The following is a 16986-nucleotide window of genomic DNA, read 5'->3' as shown; positions in this document are numbered from 1 at the left end:
AGCAAGTAGAATGTTCCTTCTGCAGGGTTTTGCAAGGCAGTCATTTCAGCTTCAAAGAGCAAGACTTTTGGTGCTATGTTCTCATCCTATCTATGTCTACCCAGCATTATTTTGACTCACACAGGTGTCTTCTGGGCACACCAACCTACAATGAAAAGGGATTACTTCTCATTCTCATTCATTACTTCTCATTCATTACTTCTCATTCTCATTCATTACAATCTCATTCTCCCTTCACTGCATCAAAGACTCAGGTGCCTCACTGAACATTCTTATCTCTCACCTAAATCTGAGCACTTAAACTCTTTTTTTTGTCTTCCCATTTCTCATACAAGGTGCAAGAGAACAACTATGGCACATACACTTCATCTGGATCCTCACAGCTTGATTTTTCTAGAGCAGTATTTGTGAAACTAAATAAAGCTTTTACGAACCTCCTTTCTAAGGAATTTTATGTCCACTTCTATGTTTGTAGCTTATCTGTACCCAAACCTGAAAACAGACAGTAAAAAAACTCCATCCCTATCTTGGCAGGCCTTGTGGTAAAAAATACCTTTCACTTACATTTCAAAAGATAAGAGGAAAATACTAATATCCTGGAGGCACTTACCAAGATACCGTCAACTTTCAGAGGTTTCCTGTCCAAACGAGATTAAAACCAGACCCTGATAAAATTATTCTCACAGGCTGAATATAAGGTAAACGTCTCAGCACTTTATTTTGGCTGTGTAAAACATCCTAGTTTGCATTTCTTTAATAAATTTGGATTAAAGCAAAGCTGAAAGCAGGATCATAGTAATCATATTTCAGACACAGGTTGATTTGCTCAAGTATATTAAACCACTCCAAATCTCAAATGATGCATTTGAATCAGAATATAAATGTTTTGTGTTCTTTTACTTTCCCTTGTAAGATGCAAATCCTTACTTTATATATTAAAAGGACACATTTCCACAAATTTGACAGATGCACCAAAAAGAAAAAAAAAGCAAAAAGAGGGGAAAAAAAAAAGGAAAAAAAGGAAGGATTCACTTTGTTCAGTACTGTGCTTTATGCCAGTTACAGGTATTTTGATCCAAATCTCCCTTTCTCTTCCTTAGGGCTTATTTCAAATCACAGGAATTAAAGATTTTAAACCTATTCCTTCTGAAAGCAAAAATTTGTATAGCAATAAGATGTGTTGGCATTCCTTCCCCATAAACATTTCTGGAGTTACTTGAAAGTTTATTTGTGTATAATGAAAGCAAACCAGGAAATACTCTGTAACATCTGCATATTTAAAAGAGAATAGCAAATGAAAAGCAACTGGCCTCTTACCTCTTCATATCTGTCAAACACTGCTCCATCTTGCATAAAAGAGGGAACTGGCTTCTGCCAGTTAAATTCATAAGGTTTTGCCATGATTATAGAAGAAAAACCTGAAATAGAATGAGAAACCAAGGTTCAATTACTGACTTTTAAAAGGGATATTCTGAAGTCTAAGCTGGAGAAAAAAAAGGGGAAAAAAGTGATTTTTAGCTTTTCCTTTCACACTTAAGAGTATTTTTGTTTCATAACTTCAAAATAAAAATATTTTAATGTGTGTCTGAGCTGAATTATTTGAAAAACCCCTTGCAGTCTAATATTCCTTTAGCTTAAATACCTGCTAACTCATTTCCAGACCTAGGTGCGGAATACCACAACCTGTAATGTACGACTGCTACTCTTTTACAGGAAAACATCAGATCCAATATATCCAGTTTTATTTCTTTTTAAAAACATTCTAAACTGTATACTACATAAGCAAAATACATTTTTCCCTGCTGTGTTTCACATTTCAAAAGTAAATAAAGTCATGTGTATTTTCAGTGATATTTCACATACAGCTCAAGATATGGATAATATATAGGCTAAAATTCACAGGGAAATAAAGGTTTACAGACTTTACAATAAAGACTATCAAATTATTCAGGATCCTTTCAACACCTTGGTGCCTTCTAGGTTACACTGCTTTACATCAGAAAACATTCCAAGTACATACTCTAAAATACTGAAGTTCATTTTATCTGAAATAAAGTGCATCTGCATTGTTTCTGCTTACTAACACCATCTAGGACACAGGTTATCTTGGTTATCTCTTTCATAGAAGGGACCAGAAAGTCTTGTATGAGGGGGAACTCACTCGGCAGCAGCAAGGTAAGACTGACTCAGATGTCAGCAAATCATTCTGCAAAATGGTGTACTGAGGAGTAATACAGCACACAGTCACAATAATCTGACCTCACATGCCCGTCTCACTCAGGCAAACATCACCTCACTCCGTTCTCTGTTTAGCCCAGGCCTCCTCTGACAACTGACAATATTCATCTACTACTGACCCATCTCCAGCAAAACGATACAGGGTTAAGGGTAACCAGAACAGTTCATACTCTGTTAACAAGACAGACAACAACCCAAGCAAAGTTTGTCTGAGTGAGAGAGATAAAAAGCATACCTAAAATTCAAGGAAAAGCATTTGACAGTCTGTGTAATCTATGCTATGCAAGCCATCTTTGTAGTGTTTGCGTATGTCAAACCTCTGATTTATAAAGTATTACCCATTATGTAACAATCCTTCCACAATGTTCTTAGAGATGTCCACTTTGACTGAACTTTATACCCAGAATAGATGCAACTGTTTAAATTTAAAAAAAAAAAAAAAAAATTTTAAAAGGAAGCATTTTGTGAAAAGCCTTTTGTCTTGTTTTCATTAGCATCACAAACGTTCAAACATGAAAAGGAACAAGAACAAAATAACTCAGGGGATACTGTTAAAAGACTGTCCAACATCAGCCTTAAGAACAGTTGCTTTTAATAGTTTTCTACACACACACACACACACACACAAAATAATAAGAAAAATGTTGCTACTTAAAAAGAAAAAGGGGCAAATTTCATTTTTATGCTGTCCATGTCTAGCACCTGCCTTTTTTTGGGTAACTAACACAGGAATAAAAAAAAAATATACACGATGTTTCCAAAGCCTTTGGAATAACAAACTGATAATTCTCCATAGCTATGAAAAAATGCAATTAGACATATCACCATTAAGTGCTCACTTTTGCTGAAAACAGGGTGAAAACTCAAAATAACACATCTGTACACTCCAATTAGAAAAAAAGAAGAGAAGTTACACACTATTTAAGACCACTCATCTGTATTTCTCCCCTACCCCAACCTTGATGAAAAGATGTTTGGAAAAAAAAGTAGAAGACAAGGAACTAGAGCCAAGAAGTGATCCACTATGTTTTCTATCTTATCAAGTCTCTTTTTTTTTTCAGCTATGTGGTAGGTTGAGAGAGAAAGGCCCAGCTTTCCCTTCCCCATTAAGAAGGAATAAAAGAAACCACAGCTAACTCAGCCGGTGAAGCAAAAGGAAGTGCTGTATTTACAAAGCAATGTGAGACGCAGGGAATTTATGTACACAAATATACAGAATTTACAATATATACAGAAATATACAGGAAAGAAGAATACAGGAACAGGCTGGCCCCCCACCCCCCACCCCCAACCTGCGGACAGAGGGGAGTTCCCCCTGTACCCCCTTCTCTCCCCCTACCTCCCTTTTTCCCCAAGAGGGTTGGAGAGAGAGAAAAGGCAGTTATAAGAAAAGAAGAATTTTAGTAGCAAGAAATATTAGTGCTGGATTAATGCTTATCTGTTATCTGCGGCCCTTCTGGCCAGATGCCCAGAAGCAGACAGGCTGGAAAGGGAGAGCAAAGAGGAACCGAACTGAGGAAAGTTCCAGCTGCACTAAAACTTAAAGCTGCATTCTACCAATCTAGCAATGAAATTCATTTAGAGTATCAATATTTACAAAAACATTCAGCCATAATGTCCTAGCACTGTCCCTTTCTTAAAGGTACAGCCTCAAACGGTCACAAGCTAGCTCTGTGCGTTTGGCTTTTATTCTTCTGCAAAAAAGTAATAATACCTCCTTCATGAGAATCATGAGATGTTTTGAGATCCTTCCAGGAAATGCACCAAATCAATACATATTTTTTTATTTTTTTAAAATACACTTCCAGCTTTAGAGTCTCTTCCAGTTTAGGCCAGCACAGAGCTGATTTTTCCCTCATTGCATGGAGGAAGCTGCATGATTGAATATCTATCCCCTTGAAGGAGCATGAAGGTGGCTTGTTCCTATACAGCTCATAGATTTCACACAACAGCTCAATATAATCACAAAACCTTGAAAATGTTTAGAGAAATGCAGCTTCAGAAAGCTGTTTTCTGACTACACAGGTTTTGTTAATAGCAAAGTTGAAACCAGAACCAGCAAACTCCCATAGTATACAACAAATCCTCAAAGGTCTTGAAAAAATATCCCTTAGCTTTAAAGAAAACTTAAAGCATACACACTGGAAGTGATAAATACTATATTCTATTGCATATTCTGTGATTTGATGATACTGTGGTAGTTGCCTTTATCTGTTTAAATTACTTTTGCTATCAGAATGTCCTCAAGAAGAAAAGTTGCTTCAAACACAAGTAGTTCATGCAGCCCTTCTGGGAAAAGCAGATGTGCTCTGTGCTAAAACACAAGAAATGTGATAACACTTTTAAGACTGTGAAGAATACTCTTCCAGAGTCCTCAACCAATACACGTGGCCTTTACCATTTTTTTTTTACTGACAGTGAAACCCATACACATTTTTTTAAAACTTACCACCAGCAGCTGGTATAAACTCCTGTATAAGACACACAACATTCCATCCAGCATCTAGCACTCTGGATGTAAAGAGTGCCTCCACAGACACCTCTCGGAGAGGCTAATTACCTTAGCACTTACAAACATGCATTGTTACCACTTTGAACTCTGAGTTCATCACAGAAACACAGCTCTGCAAAATCCTTCCTTTACAGATATCTTCTCCTTGTCTAGGTATTGACACAGTATGAAGTTGTCTCATTACTTCATTAATGATACATTAAATAGATAGAGCTCTTCAGTTTCTGCTGCAATGCACAGCTCTCAAATCTTTAGAGTCAGACAAAGCGGTCGCCACTTTTCCAGATGCCTTTCAAGACACTGAAGTCCTGCACAGCCCTCTGTCATATAAATCTACATAAGCCTTTCTTCTTATTTGCATGATTTTGCTTTGGGCTGCAAGAAAACACATTTGGTTGCTCATAATTTTTGAAGCAATCAAGTTCTGCCTCAGGAACTTGAGCTCATTGTTATTTACCATTTTCCCGATCTCTCCTCTAGCTCTGCCCTCTCACAGGTCAATACAGTTTGCAGATGAACTGAGACAGATGAAGTGTGAGGGAAAGATTGCTCAAGTACATGTAGCAAGGAGTCAGATGTGTTGTAACAAACAAGAATTCAAAGCCATATCCATTGGCAGCTGTGCAGAAGGTGAAGAAAATTCTCTCTGCCTTTAGAAAAGCTCTCTCGTGTTTCTTACACTCCTCTCAAAATATCAATTTTTCCATAACCTTATTAGCTTTTTAAATCACTAAAACAAAATACTAAGTATTCCCCTGACACTCTCTGGACCTCCTGTTAATCTTGATCAATTTTTAAGCAGTTCAGAGAAAGTAAAAAACAAAACCAACCTCATCCACCCATCAAACTCTAACAAACGTGACATACTAATGTTCATTTGGTTGCAAATATATGGATGCATACACCCTCACTACAACAACAATCGAGAATTGATAAAGAAATTTAGTAACAATACATGTGTCGAGATCCAAACAGCAAAAGAAGCTTGAGGAAGTGCACTTAAAGACCACAAAACCTGTATTTAAAAATTTTCAACAGCCTTCAAAAATGAAAATCAAAATCACCTTACTCATATAGGGTTCTTTAAAATATAAAAATGCCCCTCTACCATGTAAAAAGACAGAAAAATATATAAAATACAACTTAATACTTAATCAGTGACCACAAGGAGAAAGCAAGTGAAGTTTCTCTAATGCAGTAGTTAAATACCTTTTGAACTCTTTTCCTTTCTTTCAATATGGGTTTATGCCTTAAGATATGATTTGGATCATAATAAAGACTAGATTTTAATTCTCCTGGAGTACCCGAGGAGTGAGGACACACAATTAACCTTATCCAGACTAGCATTATTTAATACAGAAGCCTTCCTCTTTTGTAAGCTTGGCTGTACAAGGCTAAATCTGGGATGTGGGGAGTGGAAGGGCAATAAATCCTGATGGTTTGGTTGTGTGTTTTGTGGTTGTTTTTTTTTTTTCATTCTTTGACCAAAAGAAGGACAAGGTGTGGCTGAACAGGAGGAGGAAAAGATTCTGTTAATACAAAGCAGACTAATGTTTGGAGAAAGAGATGATATTCTAAACTAATCCACAGGGCTGGCTAGCATGATGGATAGGATACTACTTGGATCCCATAAACATCCTGTCAATGTTGAGACACTGTTGGAAAAGAAAGTCGTACTCCTTAGAGATGACCCCCTCCAGTATAAAACATAGTAAGTCAGAATTTCCGCAGTTTGCTTAGCCTTGAGTATTACAACAATACTTATTAATTTATTTTAGTAATTATTATTTTTGCCTCTGGAATGAATCACTGTTTTCTGAGCAAAAAGTGAGGAGGCTCCACACTGCCATTTCACCAATTACCTCTTTGAATCATCTCATGTAAACACACCTAAAATCACACTAGTTACTATCTATGTGGGTGTCAAGGACAAAGCCTACACACCCACAGAACACTATGATGAGTTCAGTAATCTTGCCCAGTCATACACATTTTTCTTACAGATACAAGAAAATAATTTAAAAACAAACAAAACCACAAGGAAACGGAACAACAACTAAACAACAAACCCCAACAAAAAACAGTTGTGGTGGGTTGAAGTTTCCCCCCAGCATTAACTTTTAGAAGCAAATGAAGCTGTATTTACAAGCAAAAACTATACTCTCCAATGGAATGCAATGAATACAGACAAACTATACAGTATTTACAATATTATACAGATGTTTACAATTAGCAAACAACACAAAAAGGTCAAAAGACCCAGGAAGTCGTTCCACTGCCCACCCCCCCCAAACCTCTCTGTCCCAGAGAAAGGAGTTGAGAGAAAGCAATGGGTTAGACTTATCCGAGGCCAGCCAGAAGCACGTTCTCTCTCTCCCAAGCAAATCAAAACAGCTGAGATCAGAAGAGAAAAGGAATGGGAAAAGGGAAATCTGAAGAATTGTTATGGTACAGCTCCTCTTGCCCCAGACATATATCCAATGAATTTGTTTAGAATAATCTTTTGTTTTCCTTTTTACATCCAGTAGTGATTTATTCATGGTTTTCTACTTTTCTGCTTGAAATCTGCAGTTAAATTTTAAAGGCATAGCGTAAAACCACCACACCAGTGTACTTCCTACTCTTTCTCCCTTTGATGTACATATATCCTTCAGCACCAAAAGTGAGAGCCACACTGCTGCATTTCTGCAGTATCCACAATATACTGTAAAGCAATTACAAGATTTCACAGTTCTGCGGGCGCTTCCATGGTCAAGTCCCAGGTAGTAATAGAGAATGAATTGGACTTTGATGAAAGCAATGGTTTGTGTAATAGTTGTCAAGATCTTTTCCAAATTGCTATAGCATGTTATATATGTATACAATCTATCTTGACCTAAGCAGCAAATTACTTTTATGTTTAATTACCTCACTCTGTGGCTTTCAGCTGAAGACAAAGAATACTCTAGCCTTTAAGACAAAGGCTACTGTATGGAATGATAAAACATAAACATGTAGTATTTACAAAACATCTCCAGTATTTTCTGAATTACTTATGCCCAAATTACCTTTTTTTGGCAGTCTTACAGGCTCTATCACCTTGTGTAATGACAGCAGTGAGCCCTTTAAATAAGAGACTTGTCAGATTTATTTGAAAAAAAAATAAATAAAAATGTCAGAGTCTTCTATGTGCTCTTTGGGCAATTACTACCATACTCAATTTCTAATGTTGTTTAATCTGTAGTTGACAGATAATGTATCTTTCACATCTATAAGTAGTATTGCTACCTTTTAGGAACACCTGTATGAAGTATTTGTTTCAACTAATTAAAATCATGAGTAATTTTTGACATTTAGAACTTCCAACTTCTTTTTAACCTCCTTCTGGGGTTTAGTGCTCTAAAAGACCTCATGCAGACCCCTGTACTTCAATGCAATAGGAAGATACAAAACGAAAAAAAAGTTAAAATCCTAAGGAGAATTCAGGCAGGAATACAGATAAACACCAAATAACCTTAGCTGAGCATTGTTCCTGTTATAAATGCAAGAGTTCAGGGACCCTAGGACATAAAACAACAGCAAAATTCTAAGATCAAATTATTAACTGCAAATATCATAGAAAAGGCAACAGATTATTTCCAAACCAGTAGAATATCAGCAGTCTTTCATTTCTAAATGCCAAGAAAAGTTTTGGAAAAAACAGAAGCTAGTACCTCAACAAACAAAAAATATCAAAACTACAAATATCATCTGCTCCATGACCATGTCCTGAGGACACAGTTGTCTTCCAAACAGTGACACAGACTCTTAATATAAGGTCTGAACCTTATAATAAGAAAATGTAATGAAAGGTCAAGATTACATTTCATAATAACTTCTAAATCTCTGTGCTTGATATAATCCCTTCTATAGTCAGGTACTTCAAATCAAACTTTTGACATGACTTAATAGTAGTTTGTTCAAGACATACATATATAAAAACTAATAGACAATGATTTAATACCTAAAATTAGGAAAGCAACATTATCATTTGGAGGGTTCAATTCTGACAAGTTTTTTTACACTATTTCTGAGGAAACACGAGTGAGACACATTCCTAGCTTATAATTTCAGACAAAACTAAGGGGATGTTCTGTGGCAGTTGTTCCGGTGGTCTAAAAAACACCAATATATAAAAGTTGCATTCATTACTTCACAGTTGGGAGTTTGTCAAAAGTAATTTGTTGGAAGTTTAAATTACAAGTTTCTTAGTAACCTGGATAAAGTGCGTAAACTACACTCACCATGAAAATTTAGGGGCCTTCACACTTTTTAGGTGAGACTGTCATGCAATTTAACCCACAGCATTACTCAGAAAATGTTTGTATTTACCATAGAAGTTGCAATGCTGCTCACATTTCAGATCAGCTTGCATCCTAGAAATAACAATTTTCCTATCCCCTTCTTTAAACAAGGGAATCATGGAATCACAGAATGGTAAGGGTTGGGAGGGACTTCTGGAGATCATGTAGTCCAACCCCACCATGCCAAAGCAGGATCAGCTAGGCAGGCCACACAGGAACATGTTCAGGTAGGTTTTGAAAGTCTCCAGAGAAGGAGACTCCACAACGTCTGTTCCACTGCTCTGTCAACCTCACAGTAAAGAAGTTTTTCCTAATGTTAACATGGAACTTATTGTGTTCCAGTTCATACCTGCTGCCCCTCGTCCTATTACTGTGCACCACTGAAAGGAGACTGGCCCCTTCTTGACACTCGCTCTTCATATATTTCTAAACATAACCAAGATCCCTTCTCAGTCCTCTTCACCAGGCTAAAAAGCCCTAGGTCTCTCACCCATTTCTCACAAGACAGTTCCAGTCCTTTAATCATCCTTGTAGCCCTCCACTGGACTCTCTCCAGCATTTCCCTGTCTCTCCTGAACTGGGGAGCACAAAATTGGAGACAGAATAGGGAAGATAATATGGAATTAAAAGCAAGAAATTACCCATCACATCCAAATCCTGCATAGCAGAGAGTTGTAAGTGCAGTCTTTCTTCCTTCCTCAGTTCTATGCCACAGTTTGAGATCAAGGGCAGCAGCAAGGCAGCTGTAAACGGTCCTAGCTAATACCTGGCTGGAGCAGACCACAGCTCCCCCAGATGTTTAGTGTTAATGGTTACTGGTTTCATTTTATTTTTCTGCCAAGATTTCAGATTCAAATCACAGAAGAAAGAGGAAAAAAACAACCAACCAAAACAAAAACAAAACAAAAAAGCCACCCAAACCAAACCAGAAAGAAGCAGAATATACCAGTTGTCTTTACATAAAGGTTCTTTGTCTGATTCCTCCTAGCCAGTGCACTTCAACACTATTGAGCAAAAAGCAGATCTCTGAACTGGTAGCACATTTAATGAACTAGAAACAAAAATTGTAAAGTTTCTAGTCTAAACACTGTTGTATACACTCAACTTGTCTATCTGCCTTGCTCACTAACACACTACCTGTTGTATGCAGAAACAACATTTATCACCAATTGTCCAGGAAATCCACAGCTGCCTTGTACTAGCTGGGAGTCAAGAGATCCAGGTTAGAGTTGCCAGGCTGCTCTGTAGTCCTGGATGGACATTTTGCCATTCCCCATTTCTTCTCTAAAGAATTAGCCTAGCAAGACTTGTCTTAATTACACATTTATTGATGCTAATCATTTATCTACTTAGAGTTTAAAAAACACTGTCAGCAAGATATCCCATAGGTAAAAGTCATGTTATACACCTCTAATCTCCAATAACATCCATTAATAAGCAACTGGGCGTTTTGCCAAAGACAAGACCATTACAGTTAGAAATGCAAAGTATCACAGGTAGGCAAGGCTAAAAATAACATGCTGCCTATAATCTCAAAATCCAGAAGCTCTCTTACCAGCAGAACAGCTGTCCAAATATGGACAGTCATGTTTGAGATATACCAGGTTATCAGCTACATACTATTTCAATTTCCTAGAGAGTCAAGAGAAAAAAAAGCAAATGGTTCTGAATGTTAAATTGCCATCATCATTGTTACTTCATTATCCTATGTAGGTGGCAGAGCAAGCATTGCTTCTAAAGTTGTTTCAGCTAGATTTCTTTATAGATGGCTGTTATGTCACTGGACAGAAGGTCTAAAAACAATGGAGGCAGTAAGAAAGATTCTGCAGATAATGAGACCAAAGATTAAAACTAAATGTTACCAATCCTTTAGCTGGTAAGTTCATAATTAATCATGAATAGAAAATGGGGATGGACAGTCTCTTTCACTAATGCCTGCCACGCGGAAGCAGTGCAATCTGTGTGTACATTTCTACTAAACAAATATGAAAACAGCTCTCCTGACACTGTGCAATGTTTCCTGACACATCAGTCATCATTGAATTGACAGGTGTTGTCTCAAGGGCAAAATGAGACTGCACAAGACACAGGAGATAAGTTTATCTGATTAAACAGGTCAGAGTCGTACTTATTATTGAGGTATTCAGTTGTTTACAATACCTGAGAATAAGATCTCTAAAATGTCTTTCTGAATATTAATGTATCACTTGTTTGCAAAATGGAGAAAAAGCAGGCATCTCAACTATTAAAGGAAGGGATGGGAGAGCCTCACTAAATCTTCTTGCTGGATGCATTTTGGCTTATTCAACTGTTTATAATATATATGAAAATTTCTGAAGAAAGGCATCTCAGTTTTTGTATTGCCCCAAATGGAAGGTTTGGCACAGTATTCCAAAAGGGATAAAAATAAAAGTGCTGGTATGTAACCTATTTGTCCAGTACAGAGACAAAAAGGGGAGCCAGTCTGCCAGTCATGAGTAGCGGTATGGCATCCTGGCGTACACAGCCCATTTTGAACACTTACTTGACATCTCATAATAAACAGCAGGCTTTACAACTTGCCAAGAGGCTCAATTTATACAGATTTTTCTGGACCAACTGGAGACACCAGGGTCAGGGGACTTTCTCCAAATTCCTAACATTAACATGCAATTCAGTGTCGAATAGCAGGAAAAAAAGGGGGAGTTGTGACTTCTTCAAGCCTTCTCACCATTCTTTATTCTCACCAGCCACCGGGACTTTCATTTCACATAGTGCAAGCATGCTGAAGGAGGTACATAATGGAACACGCTCACATAGGCAAGAAGATAAGCTGTGCTTTCTTTTCTCTCCCTGGAAAGGTGACAGTATGCACATCACACTGGAATATGAAGATATTCTTGATTCTGGACAACTGCTAGGGGAGAAAGAAATGAAACATATGCAGGGAAGAGAATAAAAATTGAAAAGGGGAGGAGGAGGGAAGTAACAACAGGAAAAAAGAGCAGAAGGCAAGGATTGCATGTCTGACAACTATCTCAACAGAATGATGAAGTGTCAAGCAAGCCAATACACCTAACATGAAAAGGAAGATAACCGCACTTTCACAATGCTAGAAGAGAATAATAATAGGTAGTTGGAAAAGCTGAAATGGAAATGGTCTGGGATAGCACAAGCAAGGCTATTTTTAGTTTATTCCAGCTATGAAGCTGTGTTTCTGCAATAAGGCTGGAAAGGAAGGAACAAAGTGGAATATATACTAAGATGAACAAAACAAAACACCGGTGTCTGTGTGTCGGTGGTAAAGATGAAAGAAATGGCAAGAACAGTGCCAACATTCCAGGCAACAGCAGTGGGATTATTTATCGTGACAGCTCAGGAGTGCAGATGGCAGCGCTCCCAGAGACACGGAGTTCAGCTCTCCTGCAGAAAAGCCAAGGGGACACATGGGCAAAATGCCTGGGAAGGTGAAAGAAGTCATCATAGATGGAGATCAAAACCAGACAAATCTGTTTGGTACCCATCAGATGCAATGGAGGGCAGCAGTGCAAGTTGTTACACCATTAAAATTGATAAAGGTACACTAGCAAAAAGAGAAAGGAAATATTTTGCTATATACACTACCTGCATGCACTGAAGCATTCAGTGCTTAACTGATGCTGCTGCTATCCATGCTGGCCTCCAACTTGGTAGCAAGTGGCCCACAGTCATCAAATACAGCACCCATTAAAATCAGGAAGAGTGGCACATGACACACAACAGACCCCACAGAACGTGAAGGTAACATTTTTACATGCCTAAAACCTGGTTTGCTTTGTATATCACCCTTAAGCCTTTCCAGCATAACTACTAAGCGTTGCAAAGAATAAAACCTTGGGACCAGCAGGTTTTTCCCATAACAAAACTGGTCACAAATTTCAGACTACTTTCCTTCCTGTCACAAACCTATGAAATGCTCCAGACTGTTTAATGTGATAAGAATGTCTAGACTGTTTTTTGACTCAAAGCTTAAAGAAACGACTCTTGCCCTTGGCTAGCAAACGCCTTTGCTCCTTTCATGGTAAGCACAGTACTGCATATGCTGTACTTCTGCAGACCACATTTTCTGCACACAGAATAAATGTGTTTCTGGTATCTTTAAGACAAGATTTTAGAGATGAGCCCACGGATACATGAAGAATATACACACAGTATACACTCAAAGGAAAAACCTGAAAGCTTATAATCAAAGTGCAGGTGATGTTGAGGAGAAGATCACAAAGCACCTCTCTCAGTCCAGTGAGCAAAATAGAACCCAGAAAAACAAACAAGGAAGCTCTGTTAGGATTGATAAAGAGCAAAGTGCTTTGCTGAAGCAGGCAGTAAAGGTACAGTTTAGGCAAGAATTCCCAAGGGACACATTAAAAAAAAAGTGTTACAAGAGTAAATCAGTGCATTCAATGCTTTGCAGTCCCTGGCTGCCCTCAGCCTTTAGCAGTTGCTTATTTTTGTATAGCAAAACAACTGACATCATCACAATTAATCAAAACTTAGATGCAAGCAAACAATTTATCTAAAAGTTAGCTCTGGCACTTAGATGACCCAGCTCAACTGGTACATACTCTTCAGCCCTTTCTTCTTAGGCTCTCTAAATCTGCATCTGTAGAGTGGGTGGTGGTCAAGGAACAGGTGCATGCGACTCTTGTCAGTATGTGCAGCTCTGTATGTTGGAAACAAAATTGCATACCATGGAAAACGATTGAGAAGAAACACTATCCCTGGACACCACTCCCTCTAGTTGCCAAAAGAATTAATGGATAGTGTGATGTGACAGAAACATCCCTTTGGCTCAGTCAAAACTGGATTGTCAAATCATGTATCAAAGTCCAACTTCCCATCTTCCTCTACCCTATTTGTTCCCTGAGCAGTCTTAACATCCTGAGGATATGTTTTTGTTTAAAAGACTCTTTATCCTCTTCCAAGACTCTAACTCTGGTTCTCTGTAATTAGGCCACAAATTGCACTGTCAGTCAGAGGTGTTGAAGAAGAAACAAATGACCATTCCACAGAAAAACAACTAAGGGCCCAGAAACATCTACAGAAAGGTTACTTCACAGGAAGAAAATGGAGGCTTTTCCACATTAAAATACATTTACAGAAAGACTGGATTTTCATTCTCCTTAAGACAGTACTTTGCCTGAACAAGTCACAATGTCCCCCCACCTCTATTAAAAGCGAGAATATGTTTCCAGCATCTCCAGGGAAAGATGATTTTATTGTTTCTGTAGCACTCAGCACACAAACACACTATATAATAGACAGCAGACCAAGCAACTTGTGAATGTCTAAAGTGAGTCTTCTCTGAAATAACTATGCATACAGGTTGAAAGCTTGGATCAGGAAGGTTGCATGTTGGGATTTTGTTTGCTTTTTTCAGAAAGTAAATATTAATATAGGTTTTAGATCCTTTTGTCAACATATTCTCCTGCAATCATTAATTCTGTACATTCCCACCCGTGTCAAGGGTGCTTTGCACAATCACAGCACTACTAAATTGCATCCTTTCTTTGCTCCCCCATATGCAGAGTTTCTTTGGACACTGAGTGAAATGACACATGTAGGGAAAAGGGACTAGTCCCAGCTGGTGTTTCTCTGGAAAGCCCCATGCCATGCAGAGTAACACTGAGTGTGGTAAGGTTTTCCATGCTGAGCAGCTGGCAGAAGCCTCCTGAAGGTAGGGACCCAGGCTGTGCTTACTGAGATACCAGGTTGTTGGCAAGGTTTTTTTGGATGGGAGACAAAAGCAGCACAGGGAATTGAAAGACTACTGCTTCTCTTGAAACGTAAGTGGCTGGCACAAAAGCAGAAAAAACAGAATTTATAGTTACAGCTTTCCATTACAAAGTTGTATTTCCCCTGTTTTCTTCAAAATCTCAATAACATGAGCTACTTAAAGGTTAATAATATTGCTTATTGCAGTATGCAAACTAATACACAAAAAATTTGTAAGAATGTACAAACTAACTGTGCCGACCTCAGAATATCCTTGATTAGCCACATTAAAAGCACAGATACCCTTTAGCCTTGTACACAGAGCAAAGAACACCGCTGTCCCCACATTAATTCTTAGCAGTGGGTGCTAGAGGCAACCACATAGTAGTAACCTAACTACACAAAAACCAGGAAAACACAACACACAGCTATTTGTTCAGAGTGCCCGCAAAACAATGAGCCCTTTGGGAGTGATCAGGATAACAGGACTTGATCCAACCCTCACTGAAAAGAGCAGTCCTAACACCTCATTTCTGCTTCCTTTTGGATAATCCTGTTCTGGCTAACCCAATTGATCCCAACTCAGCCAGTTCATCTTCGTATGGTACTGGGAAGGTATTTACTTGTTATTTTCTGCTCACTTCATGAACTGTATCTCAGTTACACAGAAGTCATGACCAGCACCAATAAAAGGAAAGGCTGGTGGTGTGTGGTTGCAAGAAGCAAGAGCAGCAACTTATATGGTGCAGTGTGCCCAGGCAGCCAAGAGGGCCAATGGCATCCTGGCCTGTATCAGGAACAGTGTGGCCAGCAGGAGCAGGGAGGTCATTCTGCCCCTGTACACTGCACTGGTTAGGCCGCACCTCAAGTCCTGTGTCCAGTTCTGGGCCCCTCAGTTTAAGAAGGATGTTGACTTGCTGGAACGAGTCCAGAGAAGAGCAACAAAGTTGGTGAGGGGTTTGGAACATAAGCCCTACGAGGAGAGGCTGAGGGAGCTGGCGTTGCTTAGCCTGGAGAAGAGGAGACTCAGGGGTGACCTTATTACTCTCTACAAATACCTGAAGGGAGGTTGTAGCCAGACAGATGTTGGTCTCTTCTCCCAGGCAGCCAGTACCAGAACAAGAGGACACAGTCTCAGGCTGCGCCAGGGGAGGTTCAGGCTGGATGTTAGGAAAAAGTTCTATACAGAAAGAGTGATTGCACATTGGAATGGGCTGCCTGGGGAGGTGGTGGAGTCGCCATCACTGGAGGTTTTCAGGAGAAGACTTGATGGGGTGCTTGGTGCCATGGGTTAGTTGTTTGGGTGGTGTTGGATTGGTTGATGGGTTGGACGCGATGATCTTGAAGGTCTCTTCCAACCTGGTTTATTCTATGTATTCTATGTATTCAAACCATGATACTGAGCCAGCAAAGCTGCTCTCACACACTACTGGGAAGGATCATTACCGCTTTGAAAACTGGTTGACTTGGAGTGTGCTTTCTCTCAGCACTGATTGTCTGCAGTCCATTTTGCCAGATCTGCAGGCCAATTATCAAACAAGCCTGTTATTTCTGTAACTTTTACCACAGACACACTTTCAAGAGCTACTCAAAAAAGAATAGAAAACCCTGCATGAGCATAAAGAAATAGCAGTACTGTTAAGCAAAACAAAGTTAGACAAAATTTATTCTCACTGTTTTTGAATCTTTATTTGAAGAATCATTTGATTTTAACATTCAGAATGGCAATACTTGAAAATCAGGCTGAATATAAGATTATACAGGTGCTGGATGTGATAAGCACAGAAACTGCACCTCCCATCATATCTCCAAATTCACATACAAGATAAGAAGGAATAAGTTACTCAGCAAAATGCACCACAATGGTAGAACTATCAGATCTAGGAAACAAAGGCCACTCTTTTCATGTTTGTGTAGTGGACAGTACTCTGTTACAACTAAAGAAATCAGACTTCCTTTTGCTTTCAGATGGGGTTCTAGTAGGCACAAAGTAGTGTTACTTCTATCCAAACCTGTCTTTCTTAGAAGGTGTGGGTTTCTTTTGGAGCAGGAGTGCGAAACCAGGATACAAACCATGTCAGTGTATCATGATAAAAACTGCCAGAAGACCCAAGGCTAAAAAGAAAGCATAAATAAGACCTCTAGCCATGCTACCTGAATCCCTATGACTATGGTCTCTGGCAT

The 16986-nt window shown here is 38.8% G+C and overlaps 1 protein-coding gene across 5 annotated transcripts in view; it reads right to left on the bottom strand.

The window, feature by feature from the left end:
• PLCB4 (phospholipase C beta 4) overlaps positions 1 to 16986 on the bottom strand; it is a 229744-nt gene that overhangs the window by 106942 nt on the left and 105816 nt on the right. For all 5 annotated transcript variants that reach the window (XM_054180088.1, XM_054180091.1, XM_054180090.1 and 2 more), the window contains one exon: positions 1318 to 1418. In XM_054180088.1, the coding sequence (XP_054036063.1) occupies positions 1318 to 1401 (84 nt within the window). In that variant the 5' untranslated portion in view covers positions 1402 to 1418. The remainder of the gene's footprint in view (positions 1 to 1317; positions 1419 to 16986) is intronic.

Source organism: Dryobates pubescens, chromosome 3, assembly GCF_014839835.1.
Source record: "Dryobates pubescens isolate bDryPub1 chromosome 3, bDryPub1.pri, whole genome shotgun sequence".
Lineage (NCBI taxonomy): Eukaryota > Metazoa > Chordata > Aves > Piciformes > Picidae > Dryobates > Dryobates pubescens.
The sequence above is the reverse complement of the archived record's forward strand: the minus strand, read 5'-3'. Positions and strand labels throughout refer to the sequence as shown.